General features: G+C 36.6%; 2 protein-coding genes across 4 annotated transcripts in view; one reads left to right on the top strand and one right to left on the bottom strand.

Annotated features, from left to right (window-relative positions):
• The window catches only part of LOC105216313 (sodium-dependent nutrient amino acid transporter 1), a 21512-nt gene extending 8841 nt beyond the window's left edge, over positions 1–12671 (top strand). For 2 of the 3 annotated variants that reach the window (XM_011190743.3, XM_054233205.1), the window contains 7 exons: positions 803–919; positions 987–1257; positions 3085–3394; positions 11008–11278; positions 11347–11817; positions 11889–12165; positions 12227–12671. In XM_011190743.3, coding sequence (XP_011189045.2) covers positions 824–919; positions 987–1257; positions 3085–3394; positions 11008–11278; positions 11347–11817; positions 11889–12165; positions 12227–12468 — 1938 coding nt within the window. In that variant the 5' untranslated portion in view covers positions 803–823 and the 3' untranslated portion in view covers positions 12469–12671. Of the gene's footprint in view, positions 1–802; positions 920–986; positions 1258–3084; positions 3395–10605; positions 10898–11007; positions 11279–11346; positions 11818–11888; positions 12166–12226 lie in introns of all 3 variants that reach the window. The other variant, XM_011190744.3, reaches the window with a different exon arrangement.
• Positions 12653–13900, bottom strand: LOC105216316 (probable 6-phosphogluconolactonase). The gene is made up of 3 exons (XM_011190749.3): positions 13631–13900; positions 12978–13468; positions 12653–12905 (listed from the first exon to the last, which is right to left on the bottom strand). The coding sequence occupies exons 1-3, from the start codon at positions 13746–13748 to the stop codon at positions 12798–12800; spliced, it is 717 nt and encodes a 238-aa protein (XP_011189051.2). The 5' UTR covers positions 13749–13900; the 3' UTR covers positions 12653–12797.
• Between the last annotated feature and the right edge of the window lie 1154 nt (positions 13901–15054).

Raw genomic sequence — 15054 nt, forward strand, 5'->3', positions numbered from 1 at the left:
TCGCTGAGATATTAAAATCTTTATGATGAGTGAGATTAAGATTTCTGTTAAATAGTTTATAAAGGCTTTTGTTTAATCTTTAACTAGTTAGTTAGTTAGCATAGTTACGTCATACATACATTCGACAGTAAAACATCCAACAAAATTTGTAGGATTAAAGTCATTAGCATCTTCTGTGTATGATTCAAGTATAAATAAAGACAAGTCACAGCACTGTTGTAAACGAAACGAACTGTCAAACAATAATTTAGGTCGTCATGAACCTATTTAGTTTTTTTTGTCAACGAGTATAATGCACGAGTTAATACCTGTTGAATATTGTATTTTGAAATAATGTATTGAATGATGAATGAATAAGTTGCATTAAAATTCTATAAGTGATGAATCATAAACTGGATAAATGAAAATTCCCCTTAGGAGTAATACTACAATATAACATATACGTATATAACATATATTATTTATGACCAGACTTCATATGAGCCCACTATTATGAATCGTTTATTCATATAATATTGACAAGAATGTCAATGAAAGTGGAAACACCCATTTGTATTTTACAATTATTTATGAACATTTATCTTACTATATTTTCATTATGCAAATATGCGGCGTTGATTTATGTAAAGTTACACCGAAGCGAACATGTTTCAAAGAAACCACACAATAAATATCTACAAACCCAAAAGACCGTTCCCAATCGTCAAGAACGTGTGAATTACAAACTTTTATTATATAAATACTTTCAATGAAATTTTTAAGCGCTTCTTTGAATTCATAAATATTTCTATGCTATTCCTAGGGTATTTTGGCGCCACACAGAATGGAGAGACCACATGAAAATCCCGCCTTTATTGGAGATGACGGCAAATCTGCAAATGGCCAATCGAGAGCATTGCGAAATTCGGACGAAGAGGCGGTGAGTACCGTTATTTTTATTGTTTAAATGAGCAAAAAATATATATTTTTTTACCACTATATAACAGCTGCCGAAAAAAGACACGAAGGAGAATGAACGCGCCACCTGGGGCAAAGGTGTCGAGTTTCTGTTCTCCTGTATTGCCATGTCTGTGGGACTGGGCAATGTGTGGCGTTTTCCTTTTACGGCGCTGGATAATGGCGGCGGCGCTTTTTTGATACCTTACCTGATAGTATTATTTTTAATCGGTAAACCGATTTATTACTTGGAAATGGCGATAGGTCAGTTCTCGAGTAGCGGATCGGTGAAAGTATTCAACTTGTGCCCGGCCATGAAAGGTAAGCAAGCATAATATGCACTCATTAGCTGCTGTAGTACTATCGATGTATCTTATTTTTGTAAATTTGTATACAGAAAGTTGAAAAAAATTTATACTTGGCTTCTTATACCTCAGTCAATTAATTATATGTGCATTAACTTTTGCAAAAAAATGTATATGTAAATGTAAATGTATACGATATAAAAAACCAAAAAAAACAACAAAATTTCAAAATATTTTTTGAACTATAAAACAGAATTGAAGTTTAGGCTAATAGTAAATATTTATATGTGCATTTTACTATTTTTGCCAATAAAGCATATACATTTGAGTTTAACTGAAAGAAATGTTTATTTTAATAGTCAGTAGAATTGCCCTTATATTTTAAAACTAAATTAAGCCGCTTAATTAGAGAATTAACTACTGACTGTAGAATAGTTATGTAAATATTGGCAAATTCTTGCTTTATGGCTAATTTAAGGAGACGTACTATCTTAAACTGCTTTCCGTTTTGGAAAACAGGAGCAGAGAGGTTCCCCCAGAGATCCTCATTAGGATTTAGGTTCGAACTCAATGCTGCACATTGTAATACCGGAATTTTCCGGTCATTAAAGATGTTCTTCGTGTGAAATGAAGCGTTATCCTTTCGATATGTCCAGTTATATGCCATAAATATTGCCAGCAAATTTTATTAACTCGCTGTCCAAAAGACCTACATTGCTATTAGAATTCATTTGAGTGAATATAAAACATGTAGGTAGCTTTCTGCAGCAAAATGCAGGCCATGAAATCAAGGTACCGCTTCCAAAACATCGCTTGTAGTAGGACCGTCGTTCCTGGTGCGAATCTCTCCAATATTTCTTGCAATGACCTGGGTCGACCAAATTTTATTTTTTTTCGTCCCTAAAGACTGTATTCTATCACTCATCGGCACAGAATTGGTATTTATTTCCAAACCTCAAATGTGCTTTATTATGTCTTTCTTTAGCGTTGGTTTAGGTGCCACGGAGGTGTGGAAAAAATTATATTTATTGTGATTTTCTGTCCTAACTAGGTCCATATTTGGCCGCTGCTTATCAAGTCCGCAACTACTTGCCGTCGAATCATCCTTTCGCACCGATTATCAATGTGGTCTAGAGCCATTTTGGAACCGCTTTCATGCATTCCTATGATTATTACTTGTTCCTCGGCTGATAAACTAGTATCACGAGGCATTTTAGGCTTAAAGATAAATAAATGTAATCAAATAATAATAATTCATTAAATTAATGCACCTACAATAATTTTAAAAACAAATTTTAGCAAAAAAAAGATTTTGCACATATAAATATTTACTATGCAATACCAAATTCACAAGCACATTCTTAATGTAACTGTACAACGAACGAAAAAAATATGAAACAATTTTCGTTGGATAGTAACGGTAACATATCAACCTTGTATTCCACATTTACCGAAATCCAAAAAATAAGAGTAAATAAGAAATATAAACAAAAGCAGAAATGCACATATAATTATTTGACTGGGGTAGTTAGGATACTCTAGACTGTTCTTACTTTAGAAGTAAATTCAAATAAATTGCTTTTATGGTATGAATTTGAAACTACTCTTAGTATATCAATACAGAGGCTAGATTTTATTTCAATTATATCTTAATGCATGTGTACGTAAAGTTTGAATCGTATATTCTTTATGTTATGTTATGTTATGCTATGCTATGTTACGTTATGCTATGTTATTTTATGTTTATAAATGTAAGTATTTTGTCTTATCATGGCATTTATGAAATTCATAAGTACGTACTTAGTATAACTCATATTTGTGAATGTTTCTGTTAATTTCCAAGGTATTGGCATTGGTCAAGTACTGTCCATTTCGTTTGTGACCACCTACTATGTGGCTATTATGGGCATGATTGTACGCTATTTGTTTGATTCATTCAAATCGCCGCTACCGTGGACCGTGTGCGACGATGCATGGAATGAAACTTGTGTCGCATCCGGCACAATGCCCACACCAGAACCCATACTCGAAATGACAACAGGAGTGTCAACTGTAGCAAACAGCAATGCGTTGCATAATGTTAGTACGTTCGTAAACGCGAGTGTTATGCATCATCACAGCAAAACCATTTCATCTGCAGAGTTGTATTTTATGTAAGTTTAATATATGTGTTTTAACTAATTATAGTAGATTTGTATTTTGACTATTAACCCTCCATGACATATTAACTTAATTGTTTAGATTGCTTGTACCATAACTAATACGTATTTATACATATAAACTTGCGTGGCATCCATACAATTTGCTTTCTTCTTTGGTGTTTAGTTTTAATCAATACCCAATTCAAATAGCTGATGCTGATTTTACAGTTATTGCGTGAGACGTTCATAAATCAAATCGATTTAATTAATCAATAAAAATTGCTTCGAGCCGACACGTCAAATCGAAATATTTTCACAGCTACATACAGTTATTGTATGACTACCCAGCCGGGAAAATGTTCCATAATTGGCGACATTAACTTTATTTTGTTCAAGAAAGACTGAATTCCGTGTATAGCCGAAGTACCAATAAGCTAGTCGATAGAAGAAGAGATAGAGGGTGAACTAGCAAAAATGAGTCGAATGGTAGTATAGTCTTATAGCATTTCTATATACATTTAGCAATGAGGTCATTGCCTTAGATGCAATATAGTTTCGAAAATACAAATTTGAATGTACAATATGTGAAGAATGTGTTTACACATTGAAAATAAATACACTTTCTTCATAGCGAGAAAGAAGTGCTAAATTATAAATTACTGGTACTCTACGCTGAATTCCTTCGTAAGAGCCCTAACCGAAACTTTTAAACTTTGATCAAATTTTAGAGCCATTAAGCGCTGTACGTTCTAGTAATTTTTGATTTAGCACCTGTCCTCGATTATGGTCTAGTTTTTCCTCATTTTCCACGCGATTTTACCCATTATACACTCTTTTGATTGCTACAGCAAATATTTCTGGTAGCTCTCAAGCGTTTCTACACAATTGGTGATTGTAGGGCAAAAGTTGGATCACTTACAACATGTTTGTCCGACATGTTAAAAAGATAAAATTGGTTTTTTCAGATATGAAAAAATCAAAAAATTAATAACCAATTGAGAAATTCATTGTACAAGGAATGGGTAATAGAAATTAAAAAAAAAAACGAATTGTGTAAAGAGTTTCTTGACACTAACAAAATTTTATGATACTTATGTAAAGAGTTTCTTGACACTAACAAAATTGCATGATACTTATGTAAAGAGTTTCTTGACACTAACAAAATTGCATGATGGTTGTGTAAACTCATTCTTGACACACTATAGATCTAAAACTACTACACTTTTCAACCGTTAAATTATCGGACTTTGGTGATTTGTTTTTGTAGAATACTTTAAGTTGGCTGGGAGCTATGGTATCCAGTATGTGGAACTATAAATAGTTGAAACATGTATGAATTTGCATAGCTTCAGTACAGAAGACTGGGTTCAACATTTATTTTCTGATAAAAAACTGAATTTTTATTTAATTTATACCAATAAAATTTAGTGTTCAAAGAAATTAAAGACAAAAATTGACCGCTGATAGATATATGTAGCTTCATTAATAACAATTAAATATTTTGAATACACTGTAGCTTATATCGAAAAATAATTTTTGAAGTTATGTTGTTATATAAAACTAAGACCACTGTTTAGATCTTTGATGTCTGATGGCAATGACAATAGCAATGAATATTTCACTTGATTGTTACACAAAAATTACATTATTATCAACACGTCAAGTATTCCAACAAAAATTCCATAGGTGAATACTTGCATATGTATACCCAGCAGGGACTTCAACTAGTTATAAAGCACTTAGCAATAGTAGAATAGCAACTGATATTTTTTTACATCCTAATGATCTATGAGTTGTCAATTGTCAGATTTCGGTCAGAAATATATCAGTGCCAGACAGCTTCAAAGGCGACATAGACCTATAATATGTAATTCATATGCTCAGGAACTATTTTATATTTTTTTCAAGTCCCTCGTGTTTTTATAAAAAAAATACTGAATAGGTACGGGTTCTACTTCTGAACCAATTTTCCGAAAGGTCTGATGTCTTTTTTGACTTATTTGTTTTTATGACCAAATACTATGTGTTAATTGGTACTATTCTGTTGGTTCGCTGGGAATATGTGTGATATAGAAACTTGTATTTATATGTATATCTATCTATATATCGTGTGTAACTGTTTGCTATCATATTAATATGGCGCGAACGCAAAGTGTAAATTCACTTTACTCGCTGATTGTCTGCAAATTAGTTTGTAAACAAAATTCAATTCGAACTAATTTCAAACATCAGCCGCTGTTATCGCTTTATAACATTCATTAATGAAAACGCTTTTCAATAAAACAAATAAAATATCAAACAATAAAATAAAATATCGCATGCGACTAAAATAGTATCAACATTTATATCATGCTATAAAATGGGAGCATACTTGATAGAAAATAGTATTGCTTAGGATTTCATATATGTGTGTCTATTTGTTGTTATCGTTTAAAAATTCATAAATTCATTGAAATTTTAAGAAAATTTTAATTTTTATAGACGTCTTATATACATATGTATGTATATAAAGGGTGATTTTTTAAGAGCTTGATAACTTTTTAAAAAAAAAAAACGCATAAAATTTGCAAAATCTCATCGGTTCTTTATTTGAAACGTTAGATTGGTTCATGACATTTACTTTTTGAAGATAATTTCATTTAAATGTTGACCGCGGCTGCGTCTTAGGTGGTCCATTCGGAAAGTCCAATTTTGGGCAACTTTTTCGAGCATTTCGGCCGGAATAGCCCGAATTTCTTCGGAAATGTTGTCTTCCAAAGCTGGAATAGTTGCTGGCTTATTTCTGTAGACTTTAGACTTGACGTAGCCCCACAAAAAATAGTCTAAAGGCGTTAAATCGCATGATCTTGGTGGCCAACTTACGGGTCCATTTCTTGAGATGAATTGTTCTCCGAAGTTTTCCCTCAAAATGGCCATAGAATCGCGAGCTGTGTGGCATGTAGCGCCATCTTGTTGAAACCACATGTCAACCAAGTTCAGTTCTTCCATTTTTGGCAACAAAAAGTTTGTTAGCATCGAACGATAGCGATCGCCATTCACCGTAACGTTGCGTCCAACAGCATCTTTGAAAAAATACGGTCCAATGATTCCACCAGCGTACAAACCACACCAAACAGTGCATTTTTCGGGATGCATGGGCAGTTCTTGAACGGCTTCTGGTTGCTCTTCACCCCAAATGCGGCAATTTTGCTTATTTACGTAGCCATTCAACCAGAAATGAGCCTCATCGCTGAACAAAATTTGTCGATAAAAAAGCGGATTTCACATTTCGAACCGAACACTGATTTTGGTAATAAAATTCAATGATTTGCAAGCGTTGCTCGTTAGTAAGTCTATTCATGATGAAATGTCAAAGCATACTGAGCATCTTTCTCTTTGACACCATGTCTGAAATCCCACGTGATCTGTCAAATACTAATGCATGAAAATCCTAACCTCAAAAAAATCACCCGTTAGATCGCATATACAGTGGTGGCCTTATGATTAGAAACGGCATGTTTGAAAAAATCAAATCACTGTAAAGTTTTTATAAGACGCGAAGTGTAAATAATGAACATTGTTATTCATAGTGTGGCCATTGCATGTTGTTACTAAATGAACATGTGACTATTTGTTGACTTGTTATTAAAAAAATTAAAATTCTTTCCCGGTTTGTGTTTTTTGGCTGATCACGAAAGTAGAAACGCGGAGCTTTTTCTTCATATCCACGGATTTTTCTTAAACTTAGCGCAATAAAGTGCGGTGAGTGATCCGACAACAACTAAATTCGTTTTAGTTTTTAGAATGGGCAAAAATAATCATTTACTTCAAAACTGAGAGACTTAATTGTGAGGTCCTTTCAAAAGAATATATTGTCAACGTCGACTATAGCATAAAGGTTCGTTAGGTAAAAAAATGGTTTTTTGAGCTCTTAATTTGTATAAAACATAAAACAATAAAGTTTGAAACCCCCACCGGGAAGCCAAGGCCTCGAAAAACTACTTTAACAGCAGACGGGATAATTTGTAGGGCGAACAAAAACAATGTTTTCATGACTTCGCGTGAAATAAATGCTGAAAGTTGTATGTATGTATGTGATTGGCGTTGCAACCGTTTAGCCGGTTATAGCCGAATCGACGATAGTGCGCCACCTGTCTCTCTCCTTCGCAGTTCGGCGCCAGTTGGAGATCCCAAGTGTAACCAGGTCGCTCTCCACCTGGTCCCTCCAACGGAGTGGAGGCCTTCCCCTTCCTCGGCTTCCTCCGGCGGGTACTGCATCGAACACTTTCAGGGCTGGAGTGTTTTCGTCCATTCGGACAACATGACCTAGCCAGCGTAGCCGCTGTCTTTTTATTCGCTGAACTATGTCAATGTCGTCGTATAACTCGTACAGCTCATCGTTCCATCGTCTGCGGTATTCGCCGTTGCCAATGTTCTGAGGACCATAAATCTTGCGCAAAATTTTCCTCTCGAAAACTCCTAGTGTCGTCTCATCTGATGTTGACATCGTCCAAGCTTCTGCACCGTAAAGCAGGACGGGAATGATAAGCGACTTGTAGAGCTTGATTTTGGTTCGTCGAGAGAGGACTTTACTGTTCAATTGCCTACTCAGTCCAAAGTAGCACCTGTTCGCAAGAGTTATTCTGCGCTGGATTTCGAGGCTGACATTGTTCGTGTTGTTGATGCTGGTTCCCAGGTATACGAAATTATCTACGACCTCGAAGTTATGACTGTCAACAGTGACGTGGGAGCCAAGACGCGAATGCGCCGACTGTTTGTTTGATGACAGGAGATATTTCGTCTGAAAGTTGGACATCAAATTAATGTAGAAACCACAGATCGGGCAATAAGAAGGTACTTACAAGACTCGGGACTTCGTGGGTGCATTGCCAAAAAAAAAAAATCTTGTAGCAAAGAAAATTATTAAGGAGCTTTTGCGATTTGCAAAGTAAGTGCTACAGAAAAGTTCCCAATACTGGCATAGATTTCTCTGGAGTGATGAGTATGAGTTAAGTTTAATCCAAACCGATGAAAAATTGTATATAAGGCGTCTTCCAAACATGGATCTAAACCTAGGGTACATTGTGAAAATAGTAAAACACGGTGGCGGATCTGTTATGGAGTATTTTCCTGTCGTGCTGTTAGCTTAAAGGTGCGTATTCAACGGATAATAGATCAAAATCAATATAAAACATTCTGGAGAATGTAATGGAATCACATTTCTTCGAGAAGAGGCCAGTCCATTACATTTTTCAGCACTACATTGACCCAAAACACACTTCAAGGTTAGTGGAGAGCTGACTTTCGGTTCAAAATATTGGTGTTTTGGCCTGGACTCCGCAAATTCCTGATCTAACACAATTAAAAGCTTATCAGCAATTGTTAAACGAAGTCTTAAGAACTAAAAAACTCAAAATAATGACGATTTGTTTCAACTGATTCGACAAAGCTGGCACAGCATATCAATACAAATATGCCAATATTTACATCAAAGTTTACTGCGGAAACTAGACAATAGTTAGAAATAAAGGTCATCCAACGAAATATTAAAAATTTAATCCATTTTGTTAAATTTTTATACTCTCGCAACAAAAGTTGCTAAAGTGAGTATTATAGTTTTGTTCACATAACGGTTGCTTGTAACATCCAAAATTAACAAGTTAGATATAGGGTTATATGTATATACCAAAGTGATCAGGGTGAAGAGTGGAGTTCAAATCCGGATGTCTGTCTGTCCGTCCGTCCGTCCGTCCGTCCGTCTGTGCAAGCTGTAACTTGAGTAAAAATTAAGATATCTTGATGAAACTTGGCACACTTATTTCTTGGCACCATAGGAAGGTGGTGAGCAAAATCGGACCACTGCCACGCCCACAAAATGGCGAAAACCGAAAACACATAAAGTGCCATAACTAAGCCATAAATTAAGCTATAAAAATAAAATTTGGTATGAAGGATCGCACTATGAAGGGGCATATTTGGATGTAATTTTTTTGGGGAAGTGGGCGTGGCCCCGCCCCCAAATAGGATTTTTGTATATATCTCGCAAACCAATGCAGCTATATAACTCAAACTTTCTGCAGTCTATTTTTTTAGCCTTTATTATACAGTCCAAAAATGACAGAAATCGGATAACAACCACGCCACCCTCCCATACAAAGGTTAGGTTGAAAATTACTAAAAGTGGGTTAACTCACTTACCAAAAACGTCAGAAACACTAAATTTCACATAAGAAATGGCAGATGGAAGCTACACTCAGATTTTTTTACAAAATGGAAAATGGGCGTGGCCCACTTATGGGTCAAAAACCATATCTCAGGAACTACTCGACCGATTTCAATGAAACTTGGTTTATAATAGTTTCCTTACATCCCAATGATATATTGTAAAAATATGCCAAATCGCTTCACAACCGCGCCTACTTCCTATATACCAGAACTTTGAAGTGGATCTGAATCGTTTACTTTGCAATATATAAAGTAAGTACTAGTGAAGTATCGATGCAGAACTTTGCACAAATACTATGTTAATAGTGTGGCAGCCCCGTTCTAAGAATCGCCGAAATCGGACCATAGGTTTGTAAGGCCCCATATATCGAACACGAGGGCCTCGGTGATTCTAACCTAATATTATGGTTTCCAACTTTCAATGGACTTTATGCACTATATATGACAAATATGTGGGTCAAATTTTGTATTATTAATATAAATAAAGTTAGATAAATAAATTGCGAGAGTATAAAATGTTCGGTTACACCCGAACTTAGCCCTTCCTTACTTGTTGAAATATATTAAGGAAATTATATGCTGTAAAGCCGTTTCTAATTATAAGACCACCACTGTAGATCCATTCTGTATTTCTTAGGAAATAATATTAGTTGAAATGATAGATAGTAATAATTTCGCTGCTATAGAATGTTTTTGATTCAAAACTGCCAACATGTGAGAAATCAGTAACATTTCCTACGTTGAATTTTCTCTATCATGAGATACACATTTACTCTGAATCTTCGGTTTACGGAACTAACTCCGTTAAAATTGCATGTTATACCGCCTACATTTGCATGTTGCTTTCTAAATTTTAACGCTGTCTTTTTATTTACTGTTGTAATTTAAGCCATTCGTTCATATCATTAAAACTCATATGTACATACAATAGTTGTTTTATCTACATAACTGTACATAATACGACATACATACATATATGCTATACAACATATCATTTGCATCTTAACACGTATTTCAAGGTATTGGCTTAGGGCAGGCTTTCATGGTATACCTATTGGCTACATATTACGAGTCCATATGTGCATTAATCGCATACTATCTGGTGCAATCATTCCGTGACCCGCTGCCCTGGTCCTACTGTCGACCAGAGTGGGGATCGAATTGTATTGACTCAGCGCCACGTAGTTGGCTCGATGGTGCCAAATTCATAGACACAATGCGTGCGGGAGCGGGCAATTGGAGTTTGGTTTACAGTAATCTAACAAAGGACAATAATAAGCGCATAATCTCGAGTTCGGAATTTTACTTTGTGTAAGTTATAACTAAGCGCTCATGGAAATTATTGTTTTAAGGGTTCCGGGTTAGAATAATAGCTTGAGTTAATTTTTATTTAATTTGTTCGATTTTGTTCGATAACACAGCAAGGATGTGCTGCGCGAGAAGGATAACATTGACGATGGCATTGGTTTGCCCAATTGGGAATTGGTATTGGGACTACTCGTATCGTGGACGACGATATTTTTGGTTATACGCCGCGGTGTGAAGAGTTCTGGCAAAGCTTCGTATTTTCTGGCGTTATTTCCTTACGTAATCATGGCTGTGCTATTGGTGCGTGCGGTCACTTTACCCGGCTCTGTGGATGGCATCATATATTTCATTAAACCCGATTGGGGTAAAATACTGGACCCGAAGGTGTGTGTGCATACTATATAGCGTTAACTGGTGATCCAAACTAATAAAAAAAATTCTTAAATTTTTAGGTGTGGTATGCCGCAGTCACACAGTGCTTCTACTCACTGTCCGTTTGCTTTGGCAACATCATCATGTACGCTTCATACAACAAGTTTGACCACAACATCCATCGCGACGCAATGATTGTCACCACTTTGGATACGTTCACATCACTCATTTCGGGCTTCACGATATTTGGTATCTTGGGTAATTTAGCCTATGAAATAGGCACTGACGACATCGGCACCGTGGTCAAAGGTGGCACCGGGCTTGCTTTTATTTCGTACCCTGATGCGATTTCCAAGTTTAAAACGTTGCCGCAAATATTCTCAGTACTGTTCTTCTTGATGCTCTTCATACTCGGCATAGGCTCAAACATCGCAATGACATCGTGCACGGTGACGGCAATACGCGACAACTTTCCACACATTAAACAGTGGCATTGCGCTTTGGGTATATCCATAATAAGTTTCTTCATTGGTTTAGCCTACGTGACACCGGTAAGCAAGCTCGTTTATGGACTATAGAAAGAAATTTTTTTATATTTTGATTTTCTTTTATCCGCTCACAGGGCGGTCAATTTATACTGACTTTGGTGGACTTTTATGGCGCTTCTATGATTGCGCTGATTTTGGGCATACTAGAGCTCTATGTTTTGGGTTGGGTTTATGGTGTGGATCGTCTCTGTAAGGACATCGAATTCATGATTGGCCATCGCGTGGGCAACTATTGGCGTTGGTGTTGGGCTCTCATCACACCCGGCATAATGACATTGATTCTTATTTACTTCTATGCGACATATCAATCGCTCACCTACAACAATGTGCACTATCCCAACTGGGCATATGGTAAGCACTAAAATATTGTAAAAAAAAACAGAAACTAATTTTATTTTATACACCACTTCAGCTTTGGGTTGGACCATCACCGCACTGGGTGTGCTTCAAGTTCCAATATGGGCTGTAGTAGCCATTATACGCCAACCTGGTGAGAGCTTGAGTGAAAAGGTGCATGGCGCGTTCAGACCAGTACGCAACTGGGGACCGTCAGACCCCTTACTACGCGAACAATACAACAAAGATCTCGCGCACGACAACGATTCGAGCGACACAAGTTGCTGGAGTAAAATAAAGCGAAATTTTACCGGTTAACCCGCTTGTTCTTGTGATTTTTATTGTAAAACAGCAGCTGCTGTTTACGGCTTGCCAAAATTTCTGTATTATAGATTTTAAAATAAATGTGTATAACTATTACCTGCAAGGTATCTTAAATATGTACCTACGATAATTTAAGATAGTTCGCCAATACAAGCTTTAAATAAAAAAAATCTTATAATTTTAAATCAAAATTTAAATGTCCAATGTGTTATTTATTAAATTGTTTAATATTACAACAACACAATATTTTTTTGTTTCTATGGAGATACATATATACATATATACAAATATATGTAGCTATATTACAGTTATCTCCACATCTGTTATTGTTGTACATATTTGCCAGCTTCAGCATCGAATATGAGCACTAGGTCACCATTTTTGGGCAAAATTTTTCCAGCTGGTAGATTCTCCTTATCAACGAAGACACGCTTATTGAATTAAAGAAACAAAAATCAGATTGGTTATTGGCATTGTTATAGCTATTTGTCGGCAGTACTCACTTTGACCATATCAGCTTTGCTTGCGCCGCACATCGCAAAAATACAACACTTGGCATTGTTGATAAGCGGCAATGTCATCGTGACACGCTGTGGCGGCGGTTTGGGTGAATCCGCTATGGGTGCAATCAGCAGTGTTTGCTCATCGAGTAACGCGTGTTCGGGAAACAACGAACATGTGTGGCCATCCGGCCCCATGCCAAGCAGCAACAAATCAAACTCAGGAATTGCATCAACGCCAGCTCCGAATTCTGTTCTAATTTTTTGCTCGTAGTCAGCGGCGCATGCCGTCAGTGGCAAATCCACATTAATTGGCACGAATTGTTGTAATTGCAGTTCGGTTTGTGGCACCAGTTTGGTTTTATAAAAACCGTAAGTCGATTCCGGATCGGTTTCGTCCACATAACGCTCGTCGCAGAAGAAAAATTTCCACTTACTCAAGTCGGTTTGGATGCGTGGAATTGCTTTGCACAGGAAATTTAACACTGAACCACCTTAATAATGAATTTTTACTGTTATTTAGTTTTCACGCAGTTCATAGGTCGATAAGTTAAGTAGATACATATATAAATATTTGTGCATAATAATTGTTATGAGGTGATTCTGTTACACAAACATTGGTGCTTAGCAACCATTGGAAGAAATAACAAACGCACCTGAGAGTCCAACACGAAAGACGCCGCTTTCGGCAAGTGCTCGTTGCGCGCATTTCGAAATTTCACTTGTGAGACGTTCGACCACCTCGGATTCATTGGCCACGACTATTTTCGACATTTTCGCAAATAAATATACTGTCGAGTTTATTTAATTATTTACTTCGGCGCACGCTCGCACTTGCGTAGCTATCAACAATATTTGCACGATAATTTGACAATCAGCTGTTGCAAATAAGCTTTGACCACTTGTTGCCTGTCATTTCCGATAAGCCATTCCAGTGAGCGCTATTTGCGAATTTGTACAAACATCAATGTCCATATGAATAATATAATAAGCAACGTGAGCAAAAAAGCTCTTCCACCATGAGCTTTTCGCAAAAGCTCTGATGAAGCTTTATAGTCTTATGTACCCATGAGTAACGCAAAAAATCAAATATTTAATACGAACTAAGCTTTCAAAGCTCACACGAGCACAAAGCAAAAAGTTTATATTTAGTAACAGTTAAGTTAATAATGTGAAATTGTAATGAATACTATTTGATTTACTTTGATAATGCGTAAGTACATTATTGTGTTTAATTTAACAAATACAGTTTTTAAAATTCCTGAAATTATACATAACAGAATAGGCACCGTCGAAGTATTTTTGTTCGTATTGGTGAATTGGATACGTTTCTTAGGTGGATGGTTACTGTTGCTGAAAAGTGATTCAGTAACGAAAGTATTAAGGGAAAACAGTCGAAGTCGAATCGCGGTGAGCCGTGAGGAAGATTTTGCCATATGAGATTTGGAAGAGAATAATTTGTTTAGAGCAACTCCGCTACGGCCAAACTTAATTCTAACCTACTGTCAACAATGAGACCGTCTGAAGGAAGCAATTGTCCAAAAGCGGATAGCTTTAGCCCATAGTAGAAGAGTTGTGTTCCATCAGTACAACGTCGGGTCACACATATTGATAGTGACTCGATAGCAGCTTCCGAAAAATTCACCAAAAAAGAAACATTTCAAAATTGATTGTCCCAGTTATTTGCCAATAGCAACGAGGATGTTAAATTTGTTAACCGATGCCGAGGACGAGTAATCGGTACTTAGTACTTGGTCCTTAGTCGGTACCTTCCTTGCCTCCCTCCCAGTGAATGACGTCCTTGGAGTCAAACCACCACCCATAGTAGACGAAGAGCTCGGGTTGTCACGTGAAACCAGCGTGACCCTGGCGCAACTTCGTTCTGGATATTGTAGCAGATTAAACTCCTACTTATCCAGACTGAATCCCGACATACAGAATACATTTCCTGCATGCAATGAGTCCCCGCATGATACTAGCCACCTCTTTGCATGCCCAACGAACCCAACTCATCCCTTTGTTCCGACACTATCGAAACAGCATGTGTCCTGGTCCTCCCGTTAGATGACCTAGACGACAA

Source organism: Zeugodacus cucurbitae, chromosome 6 (genome assembly GCF_028554725.1).
Source record: "Zeugodacus cucurbitae isolate PBARC_wt_2022May chromosome 6, idZeuCucr1.2, whole genome shotgun sequence".
Taxonomy (NCBI): Eukaryota; Metazoa; Arthropoda; class Insecta; order Diptera; family Tephritidae; genus Zeugodacus; species Zeugodacus cucurbitae.